This window comes from Lucilia cuprina, chromosome 4 (genome assembly GCF_022045245.1).
Source record: "Lucilia cuprina isolate Lc7/37 chromosome 4, ASM2204524v1, whole genome shotgun sequence".
Taxonomy (NCBI): Eukaryota; Metazoa; Arthropoda; class Insecta; order Diptera; family Calliphoridae; genus Lucilia; species Lucilia cuprina.
The window spans coordinates 11,200,928-11,222,918 of NC_060952.1; the positions used below are offsets into that span (position 1 = coordinate 11,200,928).

Below are 21,991 nucleotides of genomic sequence, written 5' to 3' on the forward strand. Positions count from 1 at the left end.
ACAAACAAAAAGAAGTACACCAACAATTCTTTAAATAAATAAACAGAAACAAAACTTAATTACAAAAAATGAGAGTTTTATTAATTATTATTTTTACAAGATATGAACAGAATCTATAAGAAAGCAAATAACTCAAACATGGTTCTATGCTTAAAGTTAGTTTTTGTTTACCCCTTGCCATGCCCTACTCTTTCAAAAGAAAACACCATAAGTATTTATTATTTTGGTTAAAGAAATCCCGCTTTACACATTTGTTTTTTTTTATTTATTAGTCGAACAAAATAATGTACAATTTATGTTTGTATGTAAATATTTTCTTCAAGGATTATTTCTTAGTTTGTCGTAGTATATGATTAATTTATATAATTTAAATTACAGTTTTACTTGAATTAAAAAAAATTGCTTTGATTTAATGCACAAAATATGACAAATAAACTTTAGGGTCTCTTAAAAACTACAACATTTCATTTTTGTTGAGTACTTAATTAATATTTATATTTAGAATACAATTAAACTTTTTTAACAAAAAAAAACGTATATAAACAAAAAGAAAAGTAATTATTTATCCTGGAATAACGTTAAATCGAAAAGATAAACATTTGAAACCAAACAGTCGCCCTCCTAATAAAGAGAAAATAAAAGTTTTTTTTTTTAATGAAATATTTTTTTGTAAGGGAAAATAAGGTTTACTTACACCAGGAGTTATGCCAACTAAAGCATCAGCATGACCATAAAATTCTTCTTTAAGAGAAATAACAATGGTTTGTAAATTTGTGGTATGATCACGTATATAGGAAGCCACTTTACCAATGTTAGTGTTGTCAAGAGCAGCATCGATTTCATCAAGCACAAAAAAGGGAGCAGGTTGAAAACTGCAATAAAAAAATGTAAATTTTTAACCAAAAAAGATAATCAAATTCCCACCCCACCATACCTGTGTATAGAAAATAATAAGGCCAAGGCAGCAATTGTCTTCTCACCACCACTTAAATTACTCATCGGCTGAAAACGTTTACCCGGCGCCACACAATTATAATTAATACCATCCAAGTAGGGTTCTTCAGGATTATCTGGACCCAAATAGGCTTGTGCTGCCTCATTACGTGCTAATTTCTTATAGATTGCATCAATAGCATCCGATATATGATTGCTGCACTGTATAAATTTCTCAGCACGTTCATTTTTAACACGTTCAAAAGCGGCTTTGGCTTTTTTTGCTTTACGACGTGCCAATTCGAATTCTTCATTTGTCGATTGTACTTTCTCCGTAACACGATCTAATTTTTGCATTGCCTTAAGATTAGGCGTTTGAATACGCTCTAAAACGTCCAGTTTGGCTTGCAAATCTTTTTGAAGTTGATCGTTCATTTTCTTGAAGGCAGAATCGTCTTTGAGTTTACATAGTTCTCGCGGTAGACTTGAGTAGTTTACTTCGATTCTGAAAGAAAAAAGAGAATATGTTGGAAGTTCTTGGAAAAATTCTATAGATTTTGTTCTAAGAAAACTATGATTTTACTAGGGCTAGTCTAATTGAATTTCTATCGTCTAGTATATAAAATGGTTTAGAGATTATTTTTTGAATTAGTCTTTGACCTATTGTAAAGACTAGTCTAATATATAGTGTTAAAACCAGATTTTTTTAGACTATTATCTGGTATATTGTCTTGTTTTTATAAAAGTCAATTCTATTGACTACTCTATTGTCTAGAGACTAGTCTATGAATTAGTCTTTCATCTATTTTATAGACTAGTTTAATCTATAGTCCATACACTAGTCAACTGCCTCTTATATAGACTAAACTACAAAACGAAGTCTAGTTTTTTCTGTAGTCTATAGGATAATCTGTCCTCTAGTCCATAAACAAGTAATCATCTAGTCCATCTTTCTTATTCTAACTTAAGTAAAGATGGCAAAAAAACTTAACTTTTATAAAAAAAATCAAACTTACAGATTTTCTTTTTCTAAAATTAAGGAAGTTGATGTAGCACTTGTCGTTTCCGAATCACCTTGACTCACACAATCATCCAAAGAACCTTTCAACAAAGGTATGGCAATGCAGTCCATCTATTTATGAAATAAAATACAAACACATTTACATAAATCCTACTTTAAGGTGAAAAATTTAACTTAAACTTACTTTAGCTTGTAACAAAATATTATGACGTTCATTTTTCTTGGTCTCAATTTTGGCCTCAATCGCCGATAGTTGTGAACTTAGATTGTGTATTTCTTTAGCCACATTTGCCACCTCTTTGCGCGCCTTCGATATGTCTTCTTCCATATCATCGACAGCTTGTTTTTTGGCTTGTTTTTCTTGTTTAAACTTTTCCATTTTTTCCTTATCCAAATCGATTTCTTTGAGATAACGTTTTTCAGCAGCCCTTAAACCCTCCAAAGCATCTTCTTCATCCTGTACACTACGTTCCCAACGTTCGAGATTTTCTGTAGAAAGGTTTTACATTTTTTAGATTTTTGTTTTCTTAAAATAAAAAATTAGTTTCATATTACTTTTGGTGTCTTTTTGTTTTTCAAAATCCAATTGTGTATTGATAGCATCTATTTGCTGTTCAAATTCTGCTCTTTTGCGTGCTCTTTCCTGCTGCATAACCAATTCTCTTTCTTCATACTGACGTATATTTTTGCAATTCAAACGACGACAGAAATTAGCAAAAACTTTATCTTCGACATTGTTCATATTTTCTTTGATTTCTTGTATATATTCATCACGTTTCTCCATACGAATCTCGATTTTAGTGATTTTGGGCTAAAAGTCAGAAAATTAAAATAGTTTTATTATTTGTATATTTATTAAGATTTTTAAACTTACACCAAATTCATCTAATTGTGTTTGAACTTGCTTTAATTGATTATCAAATTGTTGTATGGATTTCTTTGAGGATTCTAAATCCACCATACTGTATTTTAAGCGATTTTCCAAACCCTGTAATGAATAGAATGAAAAGTTAATGCCACTTAAGTAATTAGCAGTTTAAACACTTACTTTTATCTGTGATTCCACAGTGGCCAATTCACTTTGTTTTCTTGATTTTTTCACCAACTCCTTGAGCTCTTCACTTAAACGATCTTTTTGAGATTTTAACTGGGCCATGTGTTTTTCATCCCATCTTTTGGCTTTACGCGCCAAATCATGACTACCGCCAGATATAAGACCAGATTTTTGATAGAATGTACCGTCTAAGGCTAAGGCATCATAACGTGAACGATCTAATTCATAGGCCACTTTCATGGCATCCTCAGGAGTTTCACAAACCAAGGCATTACCGGTGGCGAATAGAACAGCACGTTCTATTTCTCGCGGCTCGAATTTCAGGACATCAAATACCAGCTTGACATTACGTGGTTCACTGATATTTCTGTAAATTATTAATGAATTATGTTATTAAATTTTATAAATTATTTTCAAAAAATTACCTTAAACGTTCTTTTAAAGGTTTCACTTGTAGATAATCCAAAGGCAGAAATGTTTCCACCTCCAACATTTGTTCTTTTAGTATCTTTGTGTTGAGAGGACATATTAAAAATTATTAGTTTATGTTTGTTTTAAAGAAATTGTTTGCGTAAAATACCTGAATACATTGCCGGGCAGTTTTCTCTGTGTCTACAATAATGGCTTCCATGAATTTACCCAAAACTTTGGTAACGGCAACATTGTAACGTTTATGTGTGGGCTGACACATGTTAATCATGCGATCGTACTAAATTAAAACACAATTTAATAAAAAGAAGTCTACAGTTTTTGTTTACGATCAAAAACCATTCAGCACTGTACAACTTACCACTCCCGGCACTTGTTTTTTAAACAATTCCACCACCTCTTGTTTCTTTTTTCGTCGAGCATCTTCATGTTTATCACTGCGCGCATCACCCAATTGATCACGTACATTCTCTAATTCCCGTTGGATTTCGGCAATTTTCTCCTTTGAACAACCCACATCACGTTTAAGTTCATCTTTAATACGATTCTGTTCTTCCAAAGCCGCCTGGGATGATTTAATGTGATCCATTAATTTGTCACGCCTCTTAACAGCTTCCTCGCGTTGCAGTGTCAATTTTTTGAAGGCCTCTTCTACCGAAGCTCTACGATTTGTTTCACCATCCAATAAATCTTGATCGGATTTTTGTTCACGATTGACTGAATCCAATTGTGAACGATACTGAGTGGCGGTAGCTTCAGCTTCCTGTTTGAGACGATCGTATTCTTGCACCAGACCCTCTTCCATGTGTACACTTTTGCCGCGTTTTTGTGATTCATTTTCGATTTCATCTTCGAAACGTTTTTTCATTTGTTCAACATCGGCCAATTGTTTTTCCAGTTTACGTATATCTTGTTGATGAGCATTGTCAGCTTCGCGTGCTGTTTCCAAAGTCTTTGCCAAAGATTTTAATTTTTTCTGACAATGGGCTACTTTTTCTTTCGCCTTTATATAGAGTGGATGTTTTTTATTCATTTGTGTTTCAAATTCTCTCGCCTCCTGATCAATTTTAGCCATTTCACGATTTAGTTTACCCGCTTCTTTCTTCTTTTCCTTCAGCACTTCGTCGGCACTTTCCTTGCGTTTTTCAACTTCTTTGATTTCTTGTTGTTTGCTTTCGATATCCTCATTTAAGCGCTGTATATCCTTTTCTACATGATACAAACGAAATATTTGATATTCGACTTGTTTTTCATTCTATAAATGAAAGTATTAGAAAAAGGTTATATATTTTTATATCGCAATCTTACATATTCATTTTTAAGACGGGCATAACGATCTGCTTCCATTTTTTCATGTTTGGCTTCTTTACGTTCCGCCGCAATGCCTTTTTTCTTTTGGTAAGTAAATTGAGTTTCTTCTTCTGCCAATATCATTTCCTGTTTCAAGCGATTGTAGTCATCTTTTAAAGCACCAGATCTTTAAAGAAATAGGTATAATTTTTTGCAATATTTGCTTTAGCTCAAGAAATTATTGTTTTTTAACCTACCCACTAATTTCCTCAAATAAAGCTGTGCGTTCTTTAGGTGTTTTCATTGCTATGTTCTCGACAGCTCCCTGGAACACCAAGAAATTCTTAGCCTTAACATTTATGCCCAACTTTTCCAGTTTGCTTAAATACGTATTACTTGAAACAACTTCACCATTTATACGATACTCCGAAGAGCCACCAATAACAGCACGTTGGAAATCCATTTGTGTGGAACCAATAAGAAACTTGGCCGTAACATAACAACTACGTGATACCGGCTTGCCAATGGATGAACCATGTATTAAATCATTTAAACGTTTCACACGCAAACTTGTCGTCTTTTCACCCATAACAAAACTGATGGCATCCATAAAATTGGATTTTCCTAAAATCAACCCGGATGATTTTAACTCCATAAATATGATAATATTACACTACTCACCGGAACCATTGGGTCCTATAACAGCTGTAAATTGTTTTAATGGTCCTACAACTACATGGCCTCGATAGGACTTAAAATTTTCCATTTCAATAAACTGCAAGAAAGCCACATCATTTTCAGACGGCACTTGGCCAGCAGCCGTTAATGTTGTATCAGCATTCTCCTCTTCTGTCATTGCTTTTCAATATATTCTTTATGTTTTAAATAGATTTTAATTTTAAAGAAATTTTGTAAAATTAAACATAAAAAAATAACAAAATGTAAATATTTTTTTTCAGCACATAGAGAAAAACAAGCAAAACGACGCGCTTTTTAGAGATGACAATAATAACAAAAGAGTAATCGTTGTAATCGATAGAACTAAATAGTGATGCCAGATGAAGACAGAAGTAAGAATTTCAAAATCATTAGATTTTATATGGAAATCGCTAAATTATTAATCGTAGATTATGATACTCATATTTATACAATAGCGAATTTACCCGTTTCTAGGACATATTCGTAATTTGGTTTGACAGTTCATCGCTGTTATTTTTTTATCTAATAACTAACTAACGTAATAACTAACTTACTAACTAACCAAATAACTAACAAACTTACTAACTAACTAACTAACTAACTAACTAACTTAATAACTAACTTACTAACTAACTAACTAACTAACTAACTAACTAACTAACTTACTAACTTACTAACTTACTAACTAACTAGCTTACTAACTAACTAACTAACTAACTAACTAACTAACTAACTAACTAACTAACTTACTAACTTACTAACTAACTAACTAACTAACTAACTAACTAACTAACTAACTAACTAACTAAATAAGTAACTAACTAAAAAACTGACTAACTAACAAACTATCAAACTAACGAACAACCTAACTAAGTTTAATTATTTCAACTACTCGTGTGAACTTTGTATAATGTACTTTAATCCATGACGTAGAGCAGCGCAAAGAGGGATTTCCTCAAGAGCAAAATTGGCATGAACATACCTACCTGTGTGCTCACACTAAACAATAGTTGTTGTGGCAGAGGGAATGCGCAATATTAAAAAAGCCGAAAAATCATACGACCGCAAAAATTTATCAAAACATTAAACAGCGAGTACCTAGTATACGAAATGAACAAATCTGTGGACGAGAGTAGACGTACCATATAGCAAAGATTTTGTAAAAATTAGTACAAGTTGGAACGCCGTCTGGCAATAAACAAAACAAATCTATTTTCTCTAGTCTAGTGAGAGACTTGAAATAAAAATATTTATAAAAAAAGAAAATAACAAAATTAAAAAAAGCAATAATAACAGAATTTTTCTAAAAAATCCTTAATTTTAAAAATTATTATTATCAATATGGAAATTAAAAAATTAAATGGTTTTGAATGTCCTTTGAAGAAAGCTCCTCGTGACCGTCTTGGTATGTGGGAAATGGTGATAGCGATGTTCCTGGCAATGTATCCGGTCTACAAAGATTGCATCATAAGAAATACAATAAGGTAAATTATTGGATTCGATTGTTGCTGTTTTTGTATTTTTTTCCTTTGGAAATTTTAATCTGTATACATTTTTAAATGGAGTGAAGACCATTTTAAAGTTTTTTAATGGAATATTTAAAAAAAAGTGTTTTTGTTGTAGTAACATATAAAAAACAACGAAAAGGGTTATTTAAATTGTTTTTCTTTGGCCTTCGAAGTTCTGTTATTGTTTTTCTACGTCTTTACTTTTGTGTGTTTAACAAGCATTTTAACTTTTATTTCTTTTGCCATCTGCGAGTAAATTGTGCAAATTTACATATCGTCACCTAAAACGCAAACGTACCTATCTCTAACATGTTTAAAATTTTACAGAAGAATCATTTTTTATTATTATTAAATAACAAAATTGTTTAATAGTAAATCCTACCATTTGCTATGATAGTTAACAGTGGGGTATATCAAAATTACCAAATTGGACTTTTTACCTTAAATATTAGAATGTTTTTGTATATAGGGCCTTTTGTTTTTTGCAAATAAAATCGAAGGATTCCATTTGTTTAAATTTAAACCTCTAAAAAGACCTTAGATTGCTTGGAACCAATGTAATGTGAACTGTCGTGTAGTACAGGAAAAATACCTACTTTAGATATTTTAAAATATAGGTGGTTATCATACCCCAAAGGTCAACAAAAACAATATTTTTCAGCTAATACATACACTTATAAATATTTAGAACCCAAATCAAGAATAACTATCCAGATCCTAATATGCCTACTATATCTTATTCATAAAAAAGCATTTAAAATATGAGGTTGAAAATCAGGATTTTAGCATTTAATAGTTCTGTGATGTCCCCATACTTAGAGTGGCTAGGATCTAACTTAGTGTTAGATTTATTGAATAAGAGTGAATATTCTACAATTCTAAATAAAATTTACACAGAACTCTCCAAATAGATGGGATTTCCGTAATGTAGTTTTTGTTTATCAATACAAAATGACCAAAAACCCGGATTATTTTTGTTATTATATATAGATTTATACCTCACAAAACGTTTTTTCTAGGCCCAAATCCATTGATTATCTAATATATCATGTATCCAATTCAAAATTACTTATTATTTTCGAAATTTAATGAAAGAAACGATAGATTTCATGTTAAGTCAAATATTGATAAATTCTGATAGGTATATAGGATAATAAATCGGTTAAGAAATGTCGTTCCACTAGTAAAATATCTAAAAATGTTATTCTAATATAAAGGTGTAATAAAAATATTAAATTTTATAAAATAATGCAGCAATATTAAAAAAATGAACAAAAAACCTAAAAAAGCAAAATATTGACCTAGAAAATTAACAATACGTTCACATTTTATCAAAAATCTTGTTAATTAATATCACGATTTTACTTTAAATGGTAGAAAATTAATATATAAAATATTCTTTAAGAAATACAACAAACAAATTGCTTTATTTTGCTATAAATAACTGTTCAGATAAAGTTTTTTCTTAAAATTTATAAAATTTTACATAGGCAAATTACTTAATTGATTTACTGTATGTGTGTACATTAGGGTGGCGTCAAATTGAAGTTTTTATCCTTTCATTATGGGTATAGACCTCAGGATAAACATTTCGAGAAACAGTTTCTTAGAATGAATTAAAGTTTATTTTTTCGATATGTAAGAAATAAAATAAGACATTACCAAATATCTTTTCTCATATTAACTCTGGCCCACCTTTAAAATTTCCACTCAATTGTCAAATTCTTAAATGATAACATTAACCATATTTGTCTATTGTCATCATTTAAATGCATTATTTTCATGGCAATTTTTGATAAGCAACACTTAAACTTTAAACTTAAACAAGGTGTATGTATACGTCTCATCCCAACACATGCAGATTGGACTTTAGGCATATAATAAAAAAATTGAAGCACACGACAAACTGGAATTTAAACCTAAACACATGATATTCTTATTTGAAAAAAAAGATGTTAAAGATCATATCAGAAATCAAAAACAAAACTAGATTCATCTGCTAAACAATTAAACTAGACATTCGTATGTGTTTTTTGTAGCTCCTACAACAATAAACATAATTTTTTAATTTTTCTGACCTGGGATATTGAAAATGTCATTAACTGAATTTTGAAATTCATCCTCTGCGATAAGAAGTCTTTTGTTCAAATCTATGAGAAATGAAATCGTACGACATTAACCATTTTATTATTAGGAATTTATACTCTACACCACTTTAGTGGGGAGGGTATATTGGGTTTGTGCTGATGTTTGTAACATAGAAAAATATTCGTCTAATACCCACCATAAAGTATACCAATCGGCTTAGAATCATTTTCTGAGTCGATTAAGCTATGTCCGTCCGTCTGGCTGGCCGGCTGGGTGGCTGTCCATGTAAACCTTGTGCGCAAGGTACAGGCCGTAATTTTGAAGATAATTAGATGAAATTTGGCACACACGCTTCTTTTGGCCCAAGGACGAAGCCTATTGGCTTATAATTAATTTAAATGATCTATTATGTTAACAAAAGTCGACAAAACTTAGTTTTATAGAACATTAAATGACACTACCGATGTTTGTAATGATCGGGCTTCATTTGATCCTATCCCCCATACGAACTCCCCTTCAGAAAATGACTTAAAGGTCAAAATTCACTTACAAACACTAATAACACTTTTAAATTTTACATAAATGTTATTGAATAAGACTTAACGCCCCCTACCAACATTTTTAAGGATAGGGCCATATTTTGCCCTACTCCCCTTTGAGCCCTCTTGTAAAAAAATTCTTTTTTTGCCAAAATAAAAGTAAAAATACTCCGAAATAAAGTTGAAAAAACAAACCAAATGCTTTATTTTTTTAAATAACCCCCATTTTTAACATACATACTGACAGGTGTAGGGTATCATATGGTCGGCTTAAAGCCCATCAATAGAGTGGCCCTGGTAACAGTATTTTTAGGAATTTCATGTGGGAGGAGAAGCAACAATATTTTTGTTTAATTAAATACACTTACAATTTGTGAAAAATAAAATACCTTAGAATGGGTCTTACAAAACCCGAAATAATATTTTAAATAACTTTCAAAATTTTAGTAAATTTTAGATATTACACTGAAAAAAATTTATGCCTAATATATACGAAAAATGTCGTACATTGTACGAATCGTTCGTTGTTTCGCACCACGAAATTCTTTCGTAATATAAACGAAATTGTACGAAATATTTTAGTATAATGCAAAATATTCTTGAAAAAATTAATTTACATAAATGGAAAAAAGGGAATTTTGAATAAATACGGTAAAATTTACGAAATATTAATTTATTCAAACATTTTTGATCATTTTAAAATAAATTTTCTAATTTTAGTTCAAAATTATTCTCCACACGAATTTTCAATTTTTTTAAATAACAATAATTTAAGAATAATATTATACTTTTTCTTAAAATTTATAAAAATGTTGTAGTTTTATTTAATCATAATATAATTAATATCATTATGTTTAATTTCGCTAAAATTTAAGAAAAAAATATAACGAAAGGTTTTCGTACTTTCGTAAAAATAGAAAAGGGTTTTATTAAATAATATTTCGTATTATACACGAAATTTTTGTAAATATTACGAAAATAGAAGTTACGAAATTTTTTTCGTAATGTTGAGCATGGATTATTTTCAGTGTACAGAAAAATATTTAATAAATTTCATGGCATTTGATTAGGTTCATTTCAGATTTTTTTATTAAAATTTTAAAATTGTTATGACCTTAATAATAATAACTAATGCACTCGTTTTGTGGACCAGAAATAAACTTACAAAAAATTTATTATTATTATTGCAATATGCTTATAATTAAAGAATTAAAAAAAAACAATTTTGAAAAGATTGCAGAAATTTTGTTTGAACATATAAATATTGAGATCAAGGTTTTCAATCTCTGGTAGGGAACTAAATTTCTTTAAAAAAAAATGTTTTTTTGTTTTTTTCGTATTTAGTACATTTAAAAGAATCGCATGGGCCAAAAACGTGGTCCATATGACACCCTAACATCCCATACATATCTATGTATGTTTAAATATATTTAATAGGCACATATTTATTTTAATTTTTTTAAAAAGTTATTTTTAAATCATAAAAATTAAAATTAATTAAATGTTTATTTTTGAAATTTCCAAAATTTCACTTTGTAGTTTTTTAGCAATGACCTTGCATAAGTGACCGCACAAGGAAATATCAATTAACGTTAAATTCAACTTTAAATTCTTTCCAAAACAGATTGCATACTGTGTATCATCCACTGGGAAGAAAAGTTATTGTATGACCTTCTTCCAGATTATTGAAAAACAAATAAATTTTTTTTGGATATGTTTTTTAATGTTTCTATTATATAAAATTTTTAAATAATAAAATATTTATTATTATTTTGTATTGATGCCAAAATATTGAAAATAAAACACTTCGACGTGGAACTGACTTGATGTTAGTTGCGACACGTGCAGTGAATAATGTGTTTTTAAAAACTTAATAGTAAGCATTAATATGATGAAAAGAAAAAAAAATTATTTGTTTATGGATTTTTTTGTACAAAAATAATATTGATCTTTAAACTTAAAAACATCTTCTTTTTTTATAAAACATGCATTGTTTTGATAACAAACAGTGACGTTTTGTGTTGTTTTTTATGGCAACATTGCGAAATTTAATCTTGTACTCAAAAACATCAAAGGCGATAACCATCAGAATCAATTTATTTTAAGATTAATTGGCATTTGATTGCCAACTTAAAAACCCGCTCTAAAGCGTTATTTAGGGGTGCCTATTAAAGGTCTGCACAAGACAACAACAATCCTTTAGTAGGCACTAAATTTTCACAGTGTAATAGAATAGAACCCATATATCAATTTTCTTTAATTTATCTTTAAAGATGCGAACGTTAGAAGGGTCTTTAATTCTTCAGTATTAGTAGACATTCTAATGGAAATTTGTTCTATAAAGAGAAAGAGCATTTGTAAAACATTTAGAACCAATTCACAAAAGTATGATTCGTAACATTATTGAAAATTTCAACCCAAAATATATCTAAGGCTTTGAGAAAATTAATTTCCACATACATTTTACATATTGACAGACAGATGGACATAACTAAATGGACTAAGGGCGGGTTTCTTACTACTCAGTTAAAATAGGCTTAACTTGCTGTTAGATTAAACTTGGAACAAATTTAAATTTAAATACTTTTGTAAAATGAACATTTTTGGAAAAATGGTAAATAAATATTTAAAACAATAATAAATAAAAAAATTGCAATTTACTTAAAGTACTAAGTTTTTGTTCTTCCGATATTATTGATATATGGTTTTTGTTAATATATTAAACTAGGTTTAAACAAAGAATATAGATTATCTTCATCTGAAAGACACGCCCTCAAAATTAAAAATATTTGAAAAAAAAACTTTTCATAGTTTAACAAAGCATACTGAAGCGATCTAGACGTTCTGATAAACGCGCAACACTGGTCTAGAAAGCACTGTATAAGACAGTATATTACTATTAAAAGACAATCAGACAGCATTTGTAAATAGTATTTTCTTCCGCTGTAACCACAAACAATCTCTGCAGATTATAATAGAAATATGTAATTACTTTGTGGTTATAGTCATTGACGTAGATTAAAAGAAACACATAAATTATATACATATGTATATCCTTTAGCACCATATATGGTGAAGATTAAAAAAGATTTCGATATTTAGTTAAGTTTATTTCATACTTACTTTTGTATGTATATTTTCAGATATATCAATATCCTTACACATTATTTATTAATAAGTATTTCATAATGTCAAAGCCGAGATGTAAATTATAAGCATATTGTGTAATTTAAATCTTGATTTTCTTCAGACATGCAATATTATCTTATTATTAGTATTATTAATATACATATAAATGTACATAGAAAAATCCAGCAATTAATTTCTTAGAAAAAGTATTACAGTATTGTGAGTTCATATCAGTTTTAAAAAAGAAGACTGTTGACCTATTTTCAAAATTACTGATGCTCAACTTAGTACGTTTATAGTTATTATTATGATTTGCATATAATATTTTTTTAAACTATTTAGTTTTGATTAAAGTATTAATCACTTATTATAAAATTTATAGACTTGGTGCCATTGTCTTTTTTCTATAATTTATGTTTGTATGTATAATACTCTGTCTGGATTTTAATCAAAGCAAAATGAGGCTAAAAAGTCTACTTAATTAAATTAAATTATTACATTGTTTAATTTCCTAGTTTAATCGAATAGAAATTGATTAAATAATATCACCCAGAACATTTTTATTAAAAATTATAACCAATTCATTATTGGAAACATTGGAAGTGTTAAGTTAATATTAGAAAGAATCTTTTGTGAATTACACAGGCAAATTGCAAAATCCAAACACCCACCACCCCCCACCCTTTCATAGATATACCTCTGGTTCACACTGGGAAACTTTTGTTGAGAAACTTTTGATTTTGTGTGTGAGAGATAGAGATGGTCATATTTGAGACATTAAGGGCCAATCTTTAGGTGAAGGATTAGGACTAAAATAAAAATTATGTTTAAACTTGAGCAAGAAATACAAGAGTGAAAACAGATCATGCAAAAAAATTAATACAATTTTTACTAAAGTAAACATTAAAATGTTTAATTTATTGATTAGTAAGAGTTAGGGAGACTTAACAATAATTTTCATATTACATTTATTTATCTTTTTTTATAAAACATTCATTGTTTTGATAACAAACACTGACGTTTTTTGTTATTTTGTATGGCAACACTGCAAAGTTTAATCTTTTACTCAAAAACATCAAAGACTTGGTTCACACTGGGAAACTTTTGTTGAGAAACTTTTGATTTTGTGTGTGAGAGACAGAGATGGTTGATATTTGTTTCTCTTTCTCTCACACACAAAAATCAAAAGATTCCCAAAAAAAGTTTCCTAGTGTGAACCAGGTCATAAGGGACTAACATCAGAATCAATTTAAATTTAGATTAATCTGATTATTAATTGGCATTTGATTGCCAACTTGAAAACTCGCTCTAAAAATGGATTTAAGAAGCAATTATAAAATTTCCATTTCCAAGATATTAAGGTGAAATTTTAAAAGACATTCTAAAAAGATATATTATTTAATTTCAATAGCTAGGACTGTAATATTAATTAGAATTTGGACTAGTATATGGACAACTCTATTGACTTGCCTACATACTAGTTTATTCTATAGAGTAGTCTACCGTTTAGTTTATATATTATTATATTGTCTAGTCATAAAGAGACTAGTCTATAAACCAATTTATAGACTTGTTTAAATGTACTAGACTAAAGACTAAACTCTGGACTAATATTTAATTTACAAAGTAGTATGAGTTCACTTTCCAAAACTAAATTAGTTATGGATGGAGTAGCATACTATTTTTAAAGTTAATATATTGATTATTTTCCTCATAGGTTTACGGACTAGAGAAGCTAGTTGTAGATTGTAGTTTTGTTTCATATTCATAAGAAGTTGATTTGTTACAATCGGGATCATAAAAGTGTTATTTTAATCGCTGTTTTGTATAATTTTAAAATTGCATTTAACATCTCTAATCCGAATATGTTCTCAATATTATCCTTACACATCTGGTTTACGAGATATCTCTGTTGAAATAAAAAATACCGTTATTCATCATAATGTAATGAAAAAAATCTTGCGTTGTACAGTTCAAGTTATTATTAAAAAATAAAATTTAAAAATATTAACTACAAATATGTATAATTGTCGTACACCAAACAATTCCATGATGAAGTTTAATTATCGGCAGTAGTATGTAGTTACCCATTGAAAGCAATTTTTGTTAATGAACAATTTTGAATGAAAAGTGTATTCTTCTATTTTGATCTATTAAAAGAATTGATTCACCAATATCAAGACGGTTGCTATTGAAAGAAAAAAATCTTTATCTCTAGTAGATATACTATGTACATCTATCTCTCAGAATATATTTATAATTTATAACCATTTTTATAAATAATAACTTATTTAACCGTTTAATTTTTTGTAAAAATATATACCCTGAAAAAGTATAAATATCTTTTTTTCAGGGTCTCGCATTTACTTTGGAAGAACGACAATTGTTAGGCATTCAAGGACTTTTACCGGCCGTTGTTAAAAGCGAAGATGAACAAGTTCAACACTGTTTAATACTGCTCGATCGTTTGGAAAATGATCTGGATAAATACATGTACTTGAATACTTTGGCCGAACGTAATGAACGTCTCTTCTATAAGGTATTATCCTCAGATGTGTCAAAAATGATGCCATTGGTGTATACACCCACTGTGGGTTTGGCTTGTCAAAAGTTCAGTTTGATTTTTCAACATCCCAAAGGTCTTTATATTACCATCAAGGATAAGGGTCATGTTTATGATATTTTAAAGGTAAATAATTTAAATTTAAAATTAAATTTTTTTAAATATTTTAATTCAATATTAATATTTTAGAATTGGCCAGAGACTGATGTTCGTGCCATTGTCGTAACAGATGGTGAACGTATTTTAGGTTTGGGTGATTTGGGTGCCAATGGCATGGGTATACCTGTGGGTAAATTGTCTTTGTACACTGCTTTGGCCGGCATTAAACCCAGTCAATGTTTACCCATTACTTTGGATGTGGGCACCAATACCGAATCTATTCTCAACGATCCTCTATATATTGGTATACGTGAGAAACGTGTTACTGGTGAAATCTATGATGAGTTTATTGAAGAATTTATGACAGCCGCTGTGCGTCGTTTTGGCCAAAACTGTTTAATACAATTTGAAGATTTTGCCAATGCCAACGCATTCCGCCTTTTGGGCAAATACCGCAATGACTACTGCACTTTCAACGATGACATACAAGGTACAGCTTCTGTGGCTGTTGCCGGTCTGCTGGCTTCTCTGAAAATCAAGAACACAAAATTAATGGAGAACAAAATTGTATTCTTTGGCGCTGGAGAAGCTGCCTTAGGTATTGCCAATTTATGTTTGATGGCTTTAATGAAGGAAGGTCTCAATGAGGCTGAAGCAAAAAAACGTATCTGGATGATTGATAGTAAAGGACTTATCGTACAAAATCGTCCCTCGGGCGGCCTGACCGAACATAAATTACGTTTTGCTCAACCCCATGAACCCATCGACACATTGGCCGATGTTGTACGTATTGTACGACCGACTGTTTTAATTGGTGCCGCTGCCATTGGTGGTGCCTTTACAGCTGAAATTCTTGAAATGATGGCTGAATTCAATGAAATGCCAATTATATTTGCCCTTTCTAATCCAACTAGTAAAGCTGAGTGTACCGCCGAACAGGCCTACAATTATACTAAGGGTAAATGTATTTTTGCTTCTGGCTCTCCCTTCAATCCCGTTGAATATAATGGCAAGAAATACTATCCCGGCCAAGGTAATAATTCCTATATTTTCCCCGGTGTTGCCTTGGGTGTTCTCTGTGCCGGTATGTTAACCATACCGGAAGATGTGTTCCTGTTGTCAGCTGAACGCTTAGCATACTTATGTTCGGTCGAAGATTTGTCCAAGGGTTCTCTATATCCACCATTGAATCGCATTACCGAATGTTCTATAGAAATTGCTGCTTATATTATGGAATATGCTTATGCGAATGGTGAGTAAAGTTATCTTGAAGTGAAAAGACATAGAGTAGGATGCTAATCCTTAATTGTTTGTTTATAAATGTTTCTGGTATTTAACTTTTTGCTATTACTTGAACCAAATGATCAAAAGATTCAAAGAAAAAGTTATTCAAATTACTTTTATAAATTTTATTCACGGCAAATAATTGACGATAATAATATTACTTTTATTTGCAGGTTTGGCAACCGTTCGTCCTGAACCCCACGACAAACATGACTTCATAAAATCTCAAATGTATGATTTGTCATATCCATCAGCTGTACCCAAAGTCTATGCCTGGAGCAATAAATTGTAAAGATTTAAAAAAAATTGTTAAACAAATGAATATTTAAAAATTGTTGACCAATTCATCAAACTAAAACGTTAAGCAGTAGTGTATTGTATGTCTAAATTATAAATGTCGAAATTAACAGAAATGAATATAAAAATCTTACACATAATTCTCAAAAGGCTTCACAAATTTAATAGCAAGCTTGTGTGTTCAAATACTTTGAAAATACATATATATAAACTTACTTTTTATTGTGATATTTATTAATATATTAATTAATGAACGGGTTTAAATATTAATCACACAAAATTTTGTTTTAAATTACACAGTGTGACCAAGTATGGTTATTCTGCTAGACCTACATATAAACTGCAATAGGTTACGTGGAGAAAATATTATTATTATTATTTTTGTAATTTTGTCACACTGTGTTATTAAAAGACAATTGTAAAAAAATTTTACTTTTTGATAAGATGTATTGCAGTTTTTCTTTAAATAACTTTATATATGTATGCATCTGTTCTCCATTTGTGTATATAACAATAAAACATATTATTTTATAATAAATGTGTAAAACAATGATATGAATAGTATTTTAACCACATAAATATAAATAGTTTTTATGAAGTGTTTTTTATTTTATTTTTTTTTTTTCTTTTTAAACAGTCAATTGCCTTCTAAGGGCGGGTTTCTTACTCCTCAGTCAAACTAGGCTTAACTTGCTGTTAAACTCGGAACAAATTTAGGCGGACTTTAACTGATGATTGTGTTTTTCAGTTTTAGATTTAAGTTCAGTTAACTTTGTTAGTAAAGTTTCACTCAAAAACATAAACAATGAACAGCTGTTTTTTGCAAACAATACTTTTGTGAAATGGAAAATTTTGTAAAAATTTTAAATAAACATTTAAAACAATAATTAATAAAATAAAATAAATCAGAAAATTGCAATTTACTTAAAATGTTAAGTTTTTGTTCATCCGAAATCATTGTTTTATTGTTTTTGTTAATTGTGTTTTCTCACTTATAAGTTGAGCTTAATTGGCCAATTACACTCTGTTAAACTAAGATAATAAGTAACTTTACTGATAACTGAAAAACACGAAACATATATTAATCCAGATTTAACCAAAGTATGAAGATTATCATTATCAGAAAAACTCGCCCTAAGTATTCAAAAACAACTTCCGAGGATTAATTTTAATTTAATCCCTAATCTTTCACCTAAAGATTGACCATAAGAAGCATAACATTTAAACAATTTTAATATTAAAACGTTTTTCATGAAATCATAAAAATTCAAATAGATAGATTATCGTAGTCCGGCGATAACATATTTTCTTAAAATTAATCTTACTAACAATGAATATTTCTATAAAAATCTATAAACAAAGGTATTAGAAAATCCAAAATACTGTTTGTACATTTACTGGGTAAATTGCTCACCTTCTATAAAAAATATAAAAATGAATACATATGAGTTTATATAAATAGTATGTTTACAGCAAGACTGTGATAACTTAAATATTGAATTTTTTGCACAGTATATTTTTCTTAAATGAAATGTATAAAATTTTTATTAGAATCTAGTGAAAGTACAAAGAGTGCCATGATGGCAATTGAATTCCTGTGTATGTTGTGAAAAACACCAAATCATAATCACCCTAAAAAGAACGTTAAATAAGTACCTAGTAAGAGAGAATTAAAAATTTTTAAAAGTAAGTTATGACGGTATATCGCAAACGATCAATTTTTAAATGAACATATAAATTTAAACAAGTATGAATTTATAGTCGTACATTGCCGACCATATGATACCCTACACCAGTCAGTATATTAAAATTGTTGATTTTTTTATATAAAGCATATAATTTGTTTTATTGTAAATTTTGGTATATGAATTTACGTCTACTTCTAAGTCATTTATTTAGATTTTGATCGTTTTATTAGTAATTATAAGATAATTTTGACCTTTAAGTCATTTTCTGAAGGGGAGTTTGTATGGGGGCTAGGGTCAAATGAGGCCCGATCACTGCAAAAATTAGCATTGTCATTTATTGTTCTATAAAACTAATTTTTGCTGATTTTTCTTGACATTATAAAACACATAACGTAATTGTGGGCTTAAAGGCCTGATTCGGGGAGTACAGTTGTATAGGGGCTAGAAGAAATAATGTACCGATTTCAACCACTTTCAATAGCGTTCGTCCTTTAACCAAAAAAAGAGTATGTGCCAAATTTCATCAAATTATCTTGAAAATTGCGACCTGTAGCATGCGCACAAGGTTTACATGGACACACAGACAGACGGACGGACGGACAGACGGACATAGCTAAATTGACTCAGAAAGTGATTCTGAGCCGATTGGTATACTTTAAGGTGGGTCTAGCACCAATATTTTTGGGTGTTACAAACTTCTACACAAACTCATAAAACCATCCCCACTATAGTGGTGTAGGGTATAATGAATGTAAATGCCATTAAAATAAAATACTCAAGAATAAAAGCTATAAACCATTAATTGCTTTTTATCTCACAACTTAGTAACGACAGAGTGTCTCGTAACAACGGTTGTTAAAGACGTCCGAAAAGAAAAAAATATTAATAAGAATTTCACATAGATACTATTATCAACATGAATTGTTTGTGTTCTGAAGAGACAAGAGCTCAAAATCTTCAAAATAAAAGATTGGAAAGAAATTTGCAAATTTACAAAAGTAAATATAACAAACAAATCAAATTACTGCTATTGGGAACAAAGGGATCCGGTAAATCTACATTTATACGTCAAATGCGCTATGAAACTCATATGCCATACGATTCCAGGAAATATGTGAACATCATATTTCAGAATATATTGTACGCAATGCAAACTATGATCGAAGCAATGAAAGTTTTTCAAATACCCTATAAGACTAAAGAGAATGCAGTAAAAAATTCGTATATTATACAAATGGTGCAATTGAACAACAATAATAAGATTGAATTTTCTAATTTATTATTGACGGCATTAAAGGAACTTTGGGCAGATGCTGGCATACAGGAATGTTTTATGCGTGGTCATCAGTATGGTCTGCCAGACTCAACGAAATATTTTTTCAGCCATCTAGATCGTATTGCCAATCCATCTTATATACCCAGTATACAGGATATCTTACGAGCACGTATACCATCAAAAGGCTTTCAAGAACATCTGTTTAAATATAAGAATGTTGAATTCCTTATAGCCGATGTGGGATATCAAAGTTCGGAACGTAAGAAATGGATACATTGTTTCGATAATGTTACCGCCATTATATATATGGTGGCTATTTCCGAATACGATCAATTCTCCTTGAACTCAAAACATGGCAATAGTCTTAAAGAATCTATTGAACTTTTAAACTCAATAATGTCTTTTGAATATTTCCAAGACACGGCACTTATTATAGTTTTTAATAAATTGGATATATTTGAGGAAAAGATCACCTACTCACATTTGGCCGATTATTTTCCTGAATACTCAGGATCACCATATGATACTCAAAAAGCTCGTTCGTTTATTGCCAATATTTTTTTGAGAACCATACCCACAAAACGAAGGGTCTACTATTATTATTTAAATTGTACTGATGAACATAATCAAGGAATTCTTTTTATTTATCGAGCTGTTCGAGATACGATTTTAAATGCTAATTTATATAACTTTAACTTAGTTTAACTTAGTTTAAGACCTTTTTTATGTTTGATCAATTTTAATTATTCAAACTGCAAAGGCATTATTCCATGTATAATATTTATATTTAATATAATAGAATATTCGTTGTATTATTATATTTATATTTATGAAAAAAATCTATTTTTTATGAATCCATTTAAAATAATTAAATTTTATTATTAACCACAAAGATTTCAACAAATTTATATATAAACCAATAAGAATGCTACATTAGTATGAATGTAGTAAATGCAATAAAATTACATCAAAAGACTAGGACATAAAGTAAACATATTATATTTTATGTAAATTATGTTTACATTAAATTTATAATAACTAAATAAACCCAAATATTGCATAAATTATTTAAATTTAAAAAATATGTGTATATAAAAATAATCTAATTTTAATAACAATTTACAAACTGCCATCAATACATTTAAAAATTCATAAATCAAATCAAAAATTATTTTCAAATATTCAATTAACATTTTTGATATAAATTCAAAAATTATAGGTGGAATCGTAATATTTTCTTATTTATGTATATATAAAAAAAATTTTAGTAAATTTTATTTTCTTCTTATAAGTCATATGGTAGTCCAATAAGGGTCAAATTAAAAAAAAAATAACCAGGACTAACCGAGATAGATTTACCTTAATTTTGGATATATAATCGTGTCTTAAAATTCAAAATAGGTAAACAACTATATAAAGTAAATAAACTCTGAGTTCTTGAGAAGGTCCAGAGGAATTGGTCTAGGATGATGACATTTTTCAAAAGTAATCTACATTAATCAGAAATACATAGTATTGCAAATGAGCGATATCAGTCCATGCTTTAAAATAGACCTCATACAAGTAACCCCCAGAAAAACATACTTAAGCCCGGGTAATTGAGTAAGCAATCAAATGGCAATTAATAATCAGATTAATAAATCTGAAAATAAATTGATTCTGATGTGAATCCCCTTTGATGTTTTTGAGTACAAGATTAAACTTCGCAGTGTTGCCATCCGCAACAGTAGAAAACTTTACTGTTTTTATCAAAAATATAAAAAAATAAGATAATTGTAAAAATAATATGAATGTTAATGAAAACTTAAATTTAAACAAAAAATATATATTATGAAGTCCCCATAATTTATACTAATCAAAAAATCAAACATGTTTATTTTTAAAAAAAAAAAATTGTTAATTTTTGGTATCAGCTGTTTACACTTTTGCATTTCTTGCTGAAGTTTAAACCACCTTCATTGGGCGCTTAAACTAGCAAACAAAATTAGCTGATTGAGTATTCAAAAACAACATTCGTGGATTAATTTTATTTTAATCCCTAATCCTTCACCTAAAGATTGGCCCTAAATCTTACAACTACTATAAGAATATCAG

The 21,991-nt window shown here is 29.2% G+C and overlaps 3 protein-coding genes across 3 annotated transcripts in view; 2 read left to right on the top strand and 1 right to left on the bottom strand.

The window, feature by feature from the left end:
* Positions 1–17,531, top strand: part of LOC111689650 (NADP-dependent malic enzyme-like) — a 31,248-nt gene extending 13,717 nt beyond the window's left edge. The window contains exons 2-4 of the mRNA XM_023452126.2: positions 15,044–15,379; positions 15,443–16,604; positions 16,810–17,531. Coding sequence (XP_023307894.2) covers positions 15,044–15,379; positions 15,443–16,604; positions 16,810–16,928 — 1,617 coding nt within the window. The 3' untranslated portion in view covers positions 16,929–17,531. The remainder of the gene's footprint in view (positions 1–15,043; positions 15,380–15,442; positions 16,605–16,809) is intronic.
* Positions 251–5,733, bottom strand: LOC111689661 (structural maintenance of chromosomes protein 1A). Its single transcript, XM_023452136.2, has 14 exons — positions 5,409–5,733; positions 4,985–5,351; positions 4,746–4,914; positions 3,799–4,692; positions 3,589–3,717; positions 3,434–3,516; positions 3,003–3,375; positions 2,829–2,942; positions 2,510–2,765; positions 2,139–2,443; positions 1,950–2,065; positions 935–1,438; positions 695–872; positions 251–621 (listed from the first exon to the last, which is right to left on the bottom strand). The coding sequence occupies exons 1-14, from the start codon at positions 5,581–5,583 to the stop codon at positions 559–561; spliced, it is 3,726 nt and encodes a 1,241-aa protein (XP_023307904.2). The 5' UTR covers positions 5,584–5,733; the 3' UTR covers positions 251–558.
* A 1,812-nt stretch (positions 17,532–19,343) lies between the features above and the next one.
* On the top strand, positions 19,344–21,001 carry LOC111689456 (guanine nucleotide-binding protein subunit alpha-14-like). The gene has a single exon (XM_023451931.2). It carries the CDS (start codon positions 19,538–19,540, stop codon positions 20,600–20,602), a length of 1,065 nt encoding a protein of 354 aa, XP_023307699.2. The 5' UTR covers positions 19,344–19,537; the 3' UTR covers positions 20,603–21,001.
* The last annotated feature ends 990 nt before the right edge of the window (positions 21,002–21,991 follow it).